The sequence below is a fragment of the Mauremys mutica genome, chromosome 18, assembly GCF_020497125.1.
Source record: "Mauremys mutica isolate MM-2020 ecotype Southern chromosome 18, ASM2049712v1, whole genome shotgun sequence".
In the NCBI taxonomy this organism is placed as follows: Eukaryota; Metazoa; Chordata; order Testudines; family Geoemydidae; genus Mauremys; species Mauremys mutica.
The window spans coordinates 4170014-4182676 of NC_059089.1; the positions used below are offsets into that span (position 1 = coordinate 4170014).

The window sequence follows — 12663 nt, forward strand, 5'->3', positions numbered from 1 at the left end:
TCAAACTTGGAAAATGGATCTGTACACCAGAGACTGACACTGTGGCGGTTAATTAATCTTACCTAGAGACCTCTCTCCAAAGTATTTTAGTTACTGGGCTGCCAATCACACTTCCCCAGTGGGAGAAATTGTGTGATCACTTAATTAAACAATTAATTAAGCACCTGTGGATAATGTGAAGTGATAAGTGCTGACTATATATTAACATAGTTCCTAGAACAGCATTCCCTTTTGTTCTCTTTTGGAAGGGTGAAAAAAGATTACCAATGTAGCTTGTAAACTGTGGTTCCCCCGCCCCCATCTCCAGATAAGCTGCCTCCAGCAGTTTTTATAAACTCAAAGGAAAACAAAGACCTGTTTCTGTGCTGAAATCAGCCAAGGTTCAAAAAGAGTGGGTCCCCCCCCTTAACTTCTGTATTCTGTGCAACAGTATCTGAACTCCTAAGATTGGCAAGTTTCCATCCACTCCGTTCAAACAGTTGAAAGGATTTTGCTCACAATTCTTCCTACCCAGCCTCCTGCCAAAAAAAGTGTTGGCTGTGGACTGTAAAGATGCAGGAGAATCTTCAGCTCAGAAAGAAACTTTATCAAAGTCAGAGGCATGTGTAAACTGTAGGTTATGGGAGAGAAACCCCAAGGCTCTAGACAGTCAGAGACACACTGCCTCACCTGGTCCCAGCCCCGATCCACTGGCAGCATGTGCTGGGAAGAGAAAGCAGTGACAGGAAACAGGAAGAGTTAAGAACACCAAGTAGAAAGGCAAAAGCATTAATTACTTAGAACAGCTAAATGTGGCATTACAGGGGCCTGAAATGTGACAAGAGAAGCATTCAACCTATTTCTTGTTTGACAGCTGCAAAAGCTCAAAGGCAGAAAGAACAGCAGTGAAGTCATTTTTAAAAAGCAAGGGACTAAATCTTTCCAAATGTGCAGGACTGTATGGAACATGGATGGTCAAATGGACTATGCACTCAACTGGGAGCCAGGAGCTTCTGCATTCTAATCTCTGTACTGCCAGTGACAGCAAGTCATTTCACCATTCTGGAGAGCAGTGATACCACCAACCTTATAAGAACATGGCAAAACTTTGATATCAAATACTCTGCAAGTGCTAAGCTGAAATGTACTACCCCAGGGGCAGCAAGTTACAGATTCACTGCTCCTCACTGAGACCAGGGCCATGCCGGGATAGAGGGCTACATCTGGTTCCACGTTAAACTGACATGGCTACTTGAGAGAGAAGATGGGTGAGAAAGTAAGTCTACTAAGAAATTACCTCACCTACTAGGTCTCCCTAATATCCTGGGACCAACACAGTTACACTATGAATGGCTACTAGAAGTGAGTTTGACATATAACACTATATTACCATATCTGAAACCTGAGATTTCACGGATTTTTGAAATCAAGACATCTTATCAGAGAATCAAATCTATCAGGTAAGAGGACTGTTATATGGATATTTAGCTGTGCTCAAGTCCTACCAGCCATTTAACAGTAGGAGAGGAGCTTTTCTGGGAAACTGACAATGTAGTAAAATAGGCAATGTGCATTTTGAAATAGTTATGAGGCCCTGCTAATAAACATGGTAGCTTAACTTTCTGTTTTCACACCAAATGGTAGCTAAGAGTAACTTTTGTACCTTCCATACCAATTTAACAATTGAAAGAATATCCAAGCTAAAACATCTTTAAGCCTTATGCAATAGAAGCTACAGTGCTGGGGCCATGCAAACACCTAGATAGATCAAATGAACACTAAGGTAATGGCTTTAGAAACCATGAGTGAGAACGACTGGGTTCTCTTTTTAGGAGAGTTTTAGGTCAGAATACCCAGCATCTGTTAGATAGAATTGCAAACCCCTCTCTAGCCTCAGTCAGAGCTCTGTGCTTGTACTTAGTGCTTGGCTAGTTTTACCTTCTCCTGCTCTGCATGCAACACCCTTGCCTGAGTGTGTTCATTTGTCGTTTGCAATGAGTTGTTTCTCTGCTCCATCAGCAGGTTGCTCTGTTCAACATACCTAGGAAAGGGGGGGGAAAAATCATAGAAAGTGACTTGAGCATAAACACAAAAGGGGACTTGAAGTGAAAGCCTATTATGGAGGAAAGACAACAGTGTTTGTGACAAAGCCTCATTAACAGAGTAAATTCCAAAACAACTCTGTTAGATGTCTTGCACACAAATGAAACTAAGGATATGTGGCTATTTAAGATCTGTCAGTTTAAGGCCAGAAGGGACCATTAGGGCATCTAGTCTGACCTGCTGTACAGCACAGGCCACCAACATCACCCAGCAATTGTACGCTAAACCCAACAACCAAAACAAAAATCAAAGTACTATAGACCACAGGAGACTAGATTATTCTGTGCCACAGGCACAGAATAGGAGGTACTGAGGTATACCAGTATTTGAGGCTCCCCTGAATGCCAGGGAAATTAAATGATATACACCCAGATAATCTTGGCAAATGAGATGCACCCACATTCTGCAGAGGAAGGCAAAACCCTCCCAATGTCACTGCCAATCTGAACTGGGGGAAAATACCTTCCTGATGCAACATACGTAAGGAGTTAGACTTTAAGCATGTGAGCAAGAACCAGCCAGCCAAGCATCTGAGAGAGAGAATGCTTAGTGCCATCTCAGAGCCCTGGCCCATCCTGCCCAACATCCCATCTCTAGCCATAAACATCCCTGATGCTTCAGAGGTAGGGAAAAAACCCCTCCCAGAATACATTGGGAGAAAAAATTATCTTCCTGGCTGGCTGAAACCCTGAAGCATAAGCTTTAGGAACATAAGAGATAAACTGGAAGTGAGCTCCATGGCTGCTGAGCTCTGCCCAGCACCATCACATAACTGCACTCAAATTTGTCCTGCTCTGTTAGAACTAATTACAGTACAGACCCCTTTACCTGCAAATCTGCTTAACACGCAGTAGTGCCGTGCCCCCCACCCCCCAGTGCTACCTATTTAATACACAAGACTCGTTAACATGGTACAGAAACTTGCTATGTAGCACTATAGATTTGCTCACTGACATAGAAATCAACAGGAAGTGCAGAGTGGAAATGTGTTGTAGGCCTACTGGCATTTCCTCTTCCTTTGATCGCCGATATTGGTAAAGACGTATCATGCACGCTTAGTCATTGTCACGCTAGAGAGATATACAATATATAGTAGTTATATACTGTATATACAACATTAGAAAATATTAACCATAGGCCTAATATAATGGCAGAGGGCAAGTGTCAACATTCCTACACTGTAGAAGAAAAGCTAGCTGCAATAGATCGAGCAAATGGCGGAGAAACCCAGGCCAAAGTTTCAAAAGATATTGGGATTGACTAATCTACTCTCTGAGGATGGCTAAAAACTGAATCTAAACTGAATGGCTTTGTACAAAATATTGATTCTACCGTGGGACTTAAGCAAAAACGTGTGCGCTATTCAGCAAAACCCACAATCAACAGAGCCATGCGCACGTGGTTTGCTCAGGAAAGGCTGAAAGGAATGCCGCTAAACTAGTACAGTATTCTTTCAAAGTTTTAGTGATTTACTGTGTATTTAATGTTATTAGATTACACATTTGAATTTATATTCTTGCAAAGCACCGTTAACAGATAGCACCGTTAACAGATAGTATTTGAGACACTGAATACGTATGTAATCACAGATAATTATACATGTACTGTATTGTAAGCGAGCGGACTCACCCCTGCGGCGCCTCCCGCTGGTTGTGCATGGGAATTAGCTCTTCCAGCATCCTGGAGCGCCCCCTGCAGACTGGTGATCCACCTTACCGCTGGTTCCCGTGTCCCTCCCAGGACCCCGGTGCCTCTTTCTCTGGGTTGCTGCCCCCCTGGCAGTACCCCCACACTCTGGGTCTCCCCACCCAGGGGAACCCCCACCCACTAACCCCACCTCGCCTCAGTGTAAGGCTACTGCCAGTCACCATCTGGCCCCCTCCCTGGGGCAGACTGCAGTCTATGTCACTCATCACAGGCAAGGTTGGATAGGACCTCCTGCCTCTCTATAACTGGGCTGCCCCTCTGCAGCCCCGGTACCGGTCTTAGGCCCTCAGCTAGGCCCACAGCCTGGGGCTTTCCTAGGCCAGACCTCCTCAGCTCCTCTAGCCTTCCCCCAGCCCTGCTCCACTCCCAGTACCCTGCTCAGCTCCCTAGCAGCCAGGCCCTTCTCTCTCTACCAGCAGAGAGAGAGAGAGAGAGAGACCTGAGCTTCTGGCTGCCCTGGCCTTCTTGTAAGGCCCGGTTAGTCTGTTTGGGGCGTGGCCCCAGCTGCAGCCACTTCCCCCCCGTCAGCTGGGGCTTTGCTCCCTTCCCCAGCCTCAGCCCTCTCCTGGGCTGTTCCAAGCCCCGCAGGGCAGGAGCGGGTCACCACTCTGCTACATGTATATATAGAGATCTTAAGATATTTCAGCATGGCCCTCTTAATCCGCGGTTCGTTAACACACGGTCGTGACAGCTTGACTCCTGACATCCACGCGTAAACAGGTCTGTACTGTAAGTTGTTTGCCCCCCACAGCTCCTATTGGAAAGGCTGTTCCAGAACTTCTCTCTCCAATAGTTAGAAATCTTCTCAATTCCAGCTGAATTTGTTCATGGCCAGTTCACATACATAATTTTTTGTACCAATACTGTCCTTTAGTTTAAATAGCTCTCCAGTCTCCCTGGTATTTACCTCTCTAATGTGTTTAGACAGAGCAATCATATTCCCATCTCAGCTGCCTTTTTGCTAGACTAAACAAGCCAAGCTCTTCCAGTTTCCTCTCATAAGACAGGCCCTCCATTCCCTTAATCATCTTTGTTGCATTAATTCAAGATGAATTTAAAGACTGGAATGTGGGTGACCAGGATCGTACACAGTATTCCAGATGAGAGAGACAGTATGCTGCAAGTTACAGAAACATTGGTCAATCTAGAGATAGAGGAAATTGGTTAGTAACTCTGCTCCATCATCCTGCCAAGAGAGCAGTGTTGCTGCAGTACAATGAAGTGTTTAACATCCCAAGTGATGAGGCTTTCACCACTTCCTTTGGGAAACTATTCCATTCTAGAGACATTGTATGGCATATATCTGAGAATGGTGATACATTGGGAATACATCCCATGCACTAGCACCATTCTCCATTTGACCTGAAGGAGCAGCAATAAGAATAACCGGAGAGAGCAGACCACTCTCCCTTTGGCCATAAGGACTGTTCTTGTGATGTGGTCAGGAAAAGCAGCAGCAGGACTTTACCTGCCTGCTGTGCTCCAAGCTTATGACAAACCCCAGTTTCAGAGATATGCACACCTACAGTACCTACAAAAAACGCATGTCCTTGTGCTAGAACCTAAAGAATCTAGGGCCCCTGTCCCCTGAATTCAATAATCTTTGTTCCTTTCAGCAGTGAAATTAAGACCTTCTCTACAGGCAAAAGAGAAAGTGCAGTTAGTAGCCAGGTCTGTAGCCATGAGTAGGCTGCACCCGCCCATTCCTCACCGCTGATTCCGCTCAATCAATTCACCGATCTTCTCATTCTGTTCTTCAATTCGGCTGCTCTTCTCAAATATCTCCTGCTTCAACCTCTCGTTCTCCTAAGGTGTAACCACAGAGTAGGAGCACAGTCATCTTACTTGAGGTGACCTAAGGGATGCCACCTACAGCTGACTTCATTATCAGAAGAAATTTAATAGTAATGCTGCTACCGCCTAGGCAGCTACACAACACAATATCAATTTCCTTACTGAGGAACCAACAAGGTTACCCTAGCACTCAGCCACCCTCACCTGAATGATGCGCTGGATGTTGCTCATGATCATGGCAGTTTCCATGGTAACCGAAGAGATGCCAGGTAGCAGCAAGTTGTTGCTAGTGTTTTGTTTCTGTAACTCCTCCACCTGTAAGGAATAAACCATGGAAGCCACACTTCAGCAGGATGTTAATGTGAGCATTTAGCACATCACAACTTGTCACAACTTCACCTGAGACACACAAAGTAGGTGAAGTAGTATCTTTTATTGGACCAACTTCTGTTGGTGGATGATAGAAGCTTTCTAGCTTCATCTGATCACTCATACAGCAGTTGTAGAATATGCATGTAAACTACAGCCATGCCACCTTGTGCAGGCCTGTGGGATTCCTCATATGCGAGGCACTAAGTGTACGATCATAATAGACAGCTTTTTCATGAGGATCATCTTGCTGCAACCGGGCATTTTTTATAGTAGTTAAATTGCATGTGAAGTATAATTAGTGAAAACTCCACCTTTATATGGTTAAGTTACTGTATAATAATAATAAAAAAAATGGAGATATACCTCTCTCTTAGAACTGGAAGGGAAGGTCATTGAGTCCAGCCCCCTGCCTTCACTAGCAGGACCAAGTACTGATTTTTGCCCCAGATCCTTAAGTGGCCCCCTCAAGGATTGAACTCACAACCCTGGGTTTAGCAGGCCAATGCTCAAACCACTGAACTATCCCTCCCCCCCGGTACAACGTACAAGCTAAACACAGCAGCCTGAACTCTTCAACAGAACACTTACTTCTGAGGCACTATATGGCTGAGACAGGCAAGTGGCTTTATCCCCTTATGAACAAGCCCCCTCCACATCAGGTCTCTCTCCTCTACTGCCAGGTCTATATCATTACCTTGGCAGCTAGATGATCCATTTTATCAGCTACTTTGCTAACAGCCATTCGGATTTCAGTGTTATGTTGTCGAGCTTCTGTCATCAAGAATGAAGTAACATCACTAGGTGCTAGAATGGGACCGAGAGAGGTGACCAATTAGCGTGGCAAAAAGACCACCACAGAAGCAGTATTTGCATTGGTCTGCGTTCAAATCCTGGCAGCTACAGGGATTGCCATCTTCCTAAAGGTCAGTGATTAAGAAGATCTAGCAAACAAGGCATGTTATTGCTTTAACTGTAAGAAACCAGGTCTATAATGGCAGGAAATCAATGGGACGTGTTTACAGCAATTCATAGATTCCAAGGCCCGAAGGATCATTGTGATCATCTAGTCTGACCTCCTGTGTAACAAAGGCCAGAGAACTTCCCAAAATAATCCCTAGAGCAGGGATTCTCAACCTTTTACTCCCCTCCCCCCCATGCTATAAAAAGTCCACAGCCCACCTGTGTCACAACTGCTTTTCTGCATACAAAAGCCAGAGCCAACATTAGGGGGTAGCAAGCAGAGCAATTGCCTGAGGCCACACACCACAGGGGCCCCCACAAAACTAAGTTATTCAGGCTTCATCTTCAGCCCTGGGTGGTGGAGCTCAGACCTCAGGCTTCAGCCCCCTGCGGTGGGGCTTTGGCTTTCTGCTCTGGGCCTCAGCAAGTTTAATACAAGCCCTGCTTGGTAGCCCTCCTGAAACCTGCTCGCAGCCCCCCGTGGGCCCTGAAACCTTGGTTGAGAACCACTGGCCCTAGAGCATCTCTCAGAAAAACATCCAATTTTGATTTAAAGATTGCTAATGATAGAGAATCTACCACGACACCTGAGAAATTGTTCCAATGGTTAATTATCCTCACTGTTAAAAATGTATGGCATATTTTTCCAGTTTGAATTTCTCTCACTTCACCTGCCAGCCATTGGACTGTTCAATCTGATAGAATGGTGTAAGAGCTCATTGTTAAATATTTGTTCCCCATGTTTAATCTGTAAATTCCTACATTTGGCAGCCACAATGACAAACACATGGAATAGGATAAACAATTAATAAATTTATAATGAAATTTAACAAGTGACTATGTTAAAGAGTCACTAGCCACATGCACACTCGGGAATCGATCTTAGGAATTTTTTTGCCCATATTAGTCCCTCCCCTGAGTGCACCTTGCGGGGTGGAGGGCGGAATTTGAATTATTAAGAATCATTTGTCCTTATCTGACATTAAAAAAATAACATGGCATAACATAAAACTGAGCCAGCAGATGTAAGGGTTCTGAATGGGATGGGTGTATGTCTGCTTCCAGTCCTGTGTGGATATTTATTACAAAAATTTTTTTACAATGCATCAGTGCAGCTGAGAGATTTCATATGGTGCACATTTTCCTGACATACCTTGGAAAGGTGCTGGATACATCTGTCCTAGAGGCTGGAGCTGGGAAGCAGCTGCAGTTTGTGAATAGGTATATGCCATTTCTCCATACGGCTAAGGGAAGAAGACATTTCATTTTGTTTTGTTCTAACAGTTTCAGTTACACGCTACTCACTATAATTTCTGTTATGGATGAAGTTTGAGAAACAAGGTCTGAGTGGAGCATCTGTAGATTAAATAGTCTCAAAATGGATGCTAAAATAGCAAACGTCATTGAAGCCATTTTTAAGGAAGAACAAGAATAAAACCCATTCACTTCTGTCCTACCTAGAGATGACCACCACAAAACCCAAATAAATATTCTCCTGACAAGCGTTTCTCACTCAACGTAAGTGAGCTGAAGCATTTGAGGGTCACAAATGCTATTAACTCAGACTTTCCATTTAGTCCAAAACAGGAGTTTTGCAAGGGAGTGTGCAAGCCGGATACACCTAGTAAATGTTCTCTGAATTTAGACCAATTAACATTCCAACCACAAAAAACCATCAACAAAAAAACCCTGCAAGAGTACAAATAATACAGGCACAAGTCCAGCAGCAGAGTAGAGGTTATCTAGTTTACTGCACTGAATGTGGCATGTATTATTACCTGCCTTGTGGGAAAGTGGCAGATAGCCCTTAGAGCAAGTGCAGGCTCTTGAGACTAGAGTGGCTGAACTGGAGGAGCTAAGGGAGACAGAGAGGCACATAGATGAGACTCTCAGGACACAGTAGAGAAGTCCCACTCCCCATATGACAGCCTCTGTGCTGCTGAGGAGGATGAAAGTCTTGGGGAAGGAGAACATCAAGGTGGAATGGAGGGAAATAATCCCATAGTTGGGATCCTCCTTCCAGATCATGTCATGGTATCCTCTCATGAGGGTGGGGAACCGTGTTATTAGGAAAAGCCTGTAATAACAACAACAACAGGGGTGTGATGCTGGCAGACCAGATGCCAGCTAATGCCAAGGCCTCTAGGCCTCCTTTAACACTGACAAATGCATAGCTGGAAACCAGTCTGGCTCACATGTATGTCAGTATTGTTAAAATAAGTATCAGAGCTATAAGAATGTGTTTAGACTTTAGGATATGCTTGTAAGTTGCTGCGTGTATTAATCTCACTTAATAGCTGTATCCCATGTTATAAAGGTAATATTTAAGTGTTTGTTCCATAACATAAAAGTGTTTCCTAAAACTGTAAAACCCCACAGTCAGGAGAGAAGCACTACCGAGTATGAAATGCTAGTATATCACAAGACGTGTTATCTCCAACACAACAAAAGAAGGCCCTGAAGACAAGCCATAGTGGAACATCAGGAGAAAAATACTTTGTTGATTGCTCCCTCCCACACCCATCAAAAGGGGACATACAAAAGCCCTCATCCCATCACAGCTTGTACTCTGGGGTAAGGGGATCAAAACGCCTGAAAAGAAGAAAATTGTTATCACTACGCTCCTTGGAATTCAGAGAGGGCAATATTTCTAGCATAAGCAAGGGATCCCCGTCTGCTTGGCCTGGGTTAGCCCTAAAGGACATATGCAAGCTCTATATTATAGCAGCTACTATTACCTTTTGGAATCTAACACTATATCTCATTTGTGTGCGTATGCTTACCTGCTTTAACCTTGAAAATAATTCTCTTTTTTTTTCTTAATTAATAAAACTTTAGTCAGCATTCTAGGATTGGCTACAAGCATTGTCTTTGGTTTCAAATCTGACGTACAGTTGCCCTGAGGTAAGTGACTAGTCCTTTGGCACTGGGAGTAACCTGAATATTGTTGTGATTTTTGGTGTAAGGTGCCATCTATTACAAAGGCAGGCTTGCCTGGGTGGCAAGATAAACCAGAATCCACAGCGAGATTGTCTGTGACTCCACATTTAGACTGTTATAGTGCTTGAGAAGTTCACACTTGACACCTGGTTGGTGAAATCTAATAGAAGAACACACCACTGATTGTTACAAACCTGGGCACAAACCCCAATCTGCCCTGAGATTGGCACTTACAGTCATGAGTTACTTCAGAGAGCCTGACTGGGGGACTGGAGTATTAGAAATATAGATGGTTGGGTTTTGATGACTAAGAAAACCAGATGGTAAGTTGCCTGCTCAGTGTGAAGGTCAAGTACCTCTCAAGATATCTAGACAGACCTATGTGCAGTGCTGGGGATGAGCCATTGGTCATGGTACAAGTCAGTACCAATGACATAGGGAAAGGTAGGAGAGAGAGAGATCCTGGATGCTAAATTTAGGCTGCTAGGTAAGAGACTGAAGTTCAGGACATCCATGGTAGCGTATCTGAAATGCTTCCAGCTCCACACACAGGGTCAGTTAGACAGGAAGAACTGCAAGGGCTTAATGAGTGGATGAGACTGAGTTCAGAGGAGGAATTTAGGTTTATTGGGACCTGTGGAAATTTTTGGGAAAGGAGGAGCCAATGCAGGAAGGATGAGCGCCACCTAAACCAAAACAGAACCAGAATAATGGCATGTAAAATTAAAAAAATGTCTAGAGGCATTTTTAAACTAAGGGGTGGGGGAAACAGATAGGTGGAACACAGGATCTGGTCCAAGAGGTGAATATAGCTAAACCACTACATAACAGAGACCATAATGTAATAAAGTTAACATCCTTGTAAGGGGAAAATACCAAAGAAATCCACCACAGTTTAACTTCAAAAAAGGGGAACTGCACAAAAATTAGGCTAGTCAAATGGAAATTAAAAAGAACAGTCATAAGAGTGAAATGCCTGCAACCTGTATGGAAACTTAAGAACACTACAGTAGAGATTCTAACGATAAGTATAACCCAAATTAAACAAAAAAAAAAAAAAAAAAAAAAAGAGGACCAAAAAAGCTGCCATGACTAAACAGAGACAAAAAGACAACTTTTTAAAATTGGAAATCAAAACCTAAATGAGGAAATGAATGCTTTGCATTGGTCTTCACTGCAGAGGATGTGAGGGAGATTTCCACAACTGAGCCATTCTTTTTAGATGTCAAGTTTGAGGAACTGTTCCAAATTGAGGTGTCAACAGAGGTGATTTTGGAACAAATTGGTAAATGAAAGAGTAATAAGTCACCAGATGTCTTGGATGAATACCATCTGGTCCTGAAGGAGCTCAAATATGTAACTGCAAAACTATTAACTGTGGTATCAGGTTTCAGAGTGGTAGCGGTATGTAACTTATCACTTAAATCAGCTTCTGCACCAGATGGACAGGCAGAGAGCTAATGTAATACCAATTTTTTTTTTAAAAGGCTCCCTAGGTGACCTGGGCAATTACAGGTCAGCAAGTCTAACTTCAGTACCCAGTAAATTGGTTGAAACTATAGTAAAGAATGGAATTCTCGAACACACAGATGAACACGATATATTGGGGAAGAGTCAACATGACTTTTGTAAAAGGAAATAATGCCTCACCAATCTATTAGAATTCTTGGAGGGTGTCAACAAGGGTGAATCAGTGGATATAGTGTACCTGGACTTTCAGAAAGCCTTTGATAAGATCCCTTGCCCAAGACTCATAAGCAAAGTAAGCAGTCATGGGATAAGAGGGAAGTTCCTCTCATTGATCAATAACTGGTTGAAAGATAGAAAACAATGGATAGGAATAAATGGTCAGTTTTCAGTGGAGAGGGGTCTCCACTCCACTGGTCTGCCAAGGATCTGTACTGGGACCAGTGCGGTTCAACATAATAATAAATGATCTGAAAAAAACGGGTAAACAGTGAGGTAGCAAAGTTTGCAGACAATAGTAAATTACTCAAAATAGTTAAGTCCAAAGCTGACTGCAAAGAGTTACAAAGGGTGACAAAAAGGCACACTGGAAAATACTATCCCAACTATAGACACAAAATGATGGAGTCTAAATTAGCTGTTACCACTCAGAAGAGAGATCTTGGACAGTTTTCTGAAGATTTCTGCTCAATGTGCAGTAGCAGTCAAAAAAGTTCACAATGTTAGGAAACATTAGGAAAGGCATAGATAGTAAAACAGAAAATACTATAATTCACTATACAAATCCATGGTATGCCCACACCTTGAATACTGTATGCACTTCTGGTCACCCAATCTCAAAGAAGATATTACAATTGGTAAAAGCACAGAGAAAGGTAACAAAAATGATTAGAGGTATGGAATAGCTCTCATATGAGGCGAGATTAAAAAGACTGGGACTTTTCATCTTAGAAAAGAGAGAGTGGGTGGGGGTGGGGAAATATGACAGAGGTATATAAAATCCTTATTCATTTTCACCACACCATTTATGAAGTGTTGTTCATCACTTCACGTAACACAAGAACCAGGGGTCACCCAATGAAATTAATGGGCAGGAAGTACTTCACACAATGGACTATCAAGATGTGGAACTCATTGGCAGGGGTTGCCGTAAAGGCCAAAAGTATAACTGGGTTCAAAAAGAGTTCGATAAGTTCATGGAGAATAGGTCCATTGATGGCCTAGGGAGGTTGTGAAAATCTCCATCACTAGAGATTTTTAGGAGCAGGCTAGACAAATACCTGTTAGGGACGGTCTAGATAATATTTAGTCTTGCCCTGAGTGCAGGGGACTAGACTAGAT

General features: G+C 43.3%; 1 protein-coding gene across 6 annotated transcripts in view; it reads right to left on the reverse strand.

Moving 5' to 3' along the window:
• Positions 1 to 12663, reverse strand: part of FKBP15 (FKBP prolyl isomerase family member 15) — an 86812-nt gene that overhangs the window by 25801 nt on the left and 48348 nt on the right. For all 6 annotated transcript variants that reach the window (XM_044992876.1, XM_044992873.1, XM_044992874.1 and 3 more), the window contains exons 15-19: positions 8069 to 8159; positions 6650 to 6759; positions 5788 to 5898; positions 5501 to 5595; positions 1918 to 2020 (exon numbers count right to left, since the gene is read on the reverse strand). In XM_044992876.1, the coding sequence (XP_044848811.1) occupies positions 1918 to 2020; positions 5501 to 5595; positions 5788 to 5898; positions 6650 to 6759; positions 8069 to 8159 (510 nt within the window). The remainder of the gene's footprint in view (positions 1 to 1917; positions 2021 to 5500; positions 5596 to 5787; positions 5899 to 6649; positions 6760 to 8068; positions 8160 to 12663) is intronic.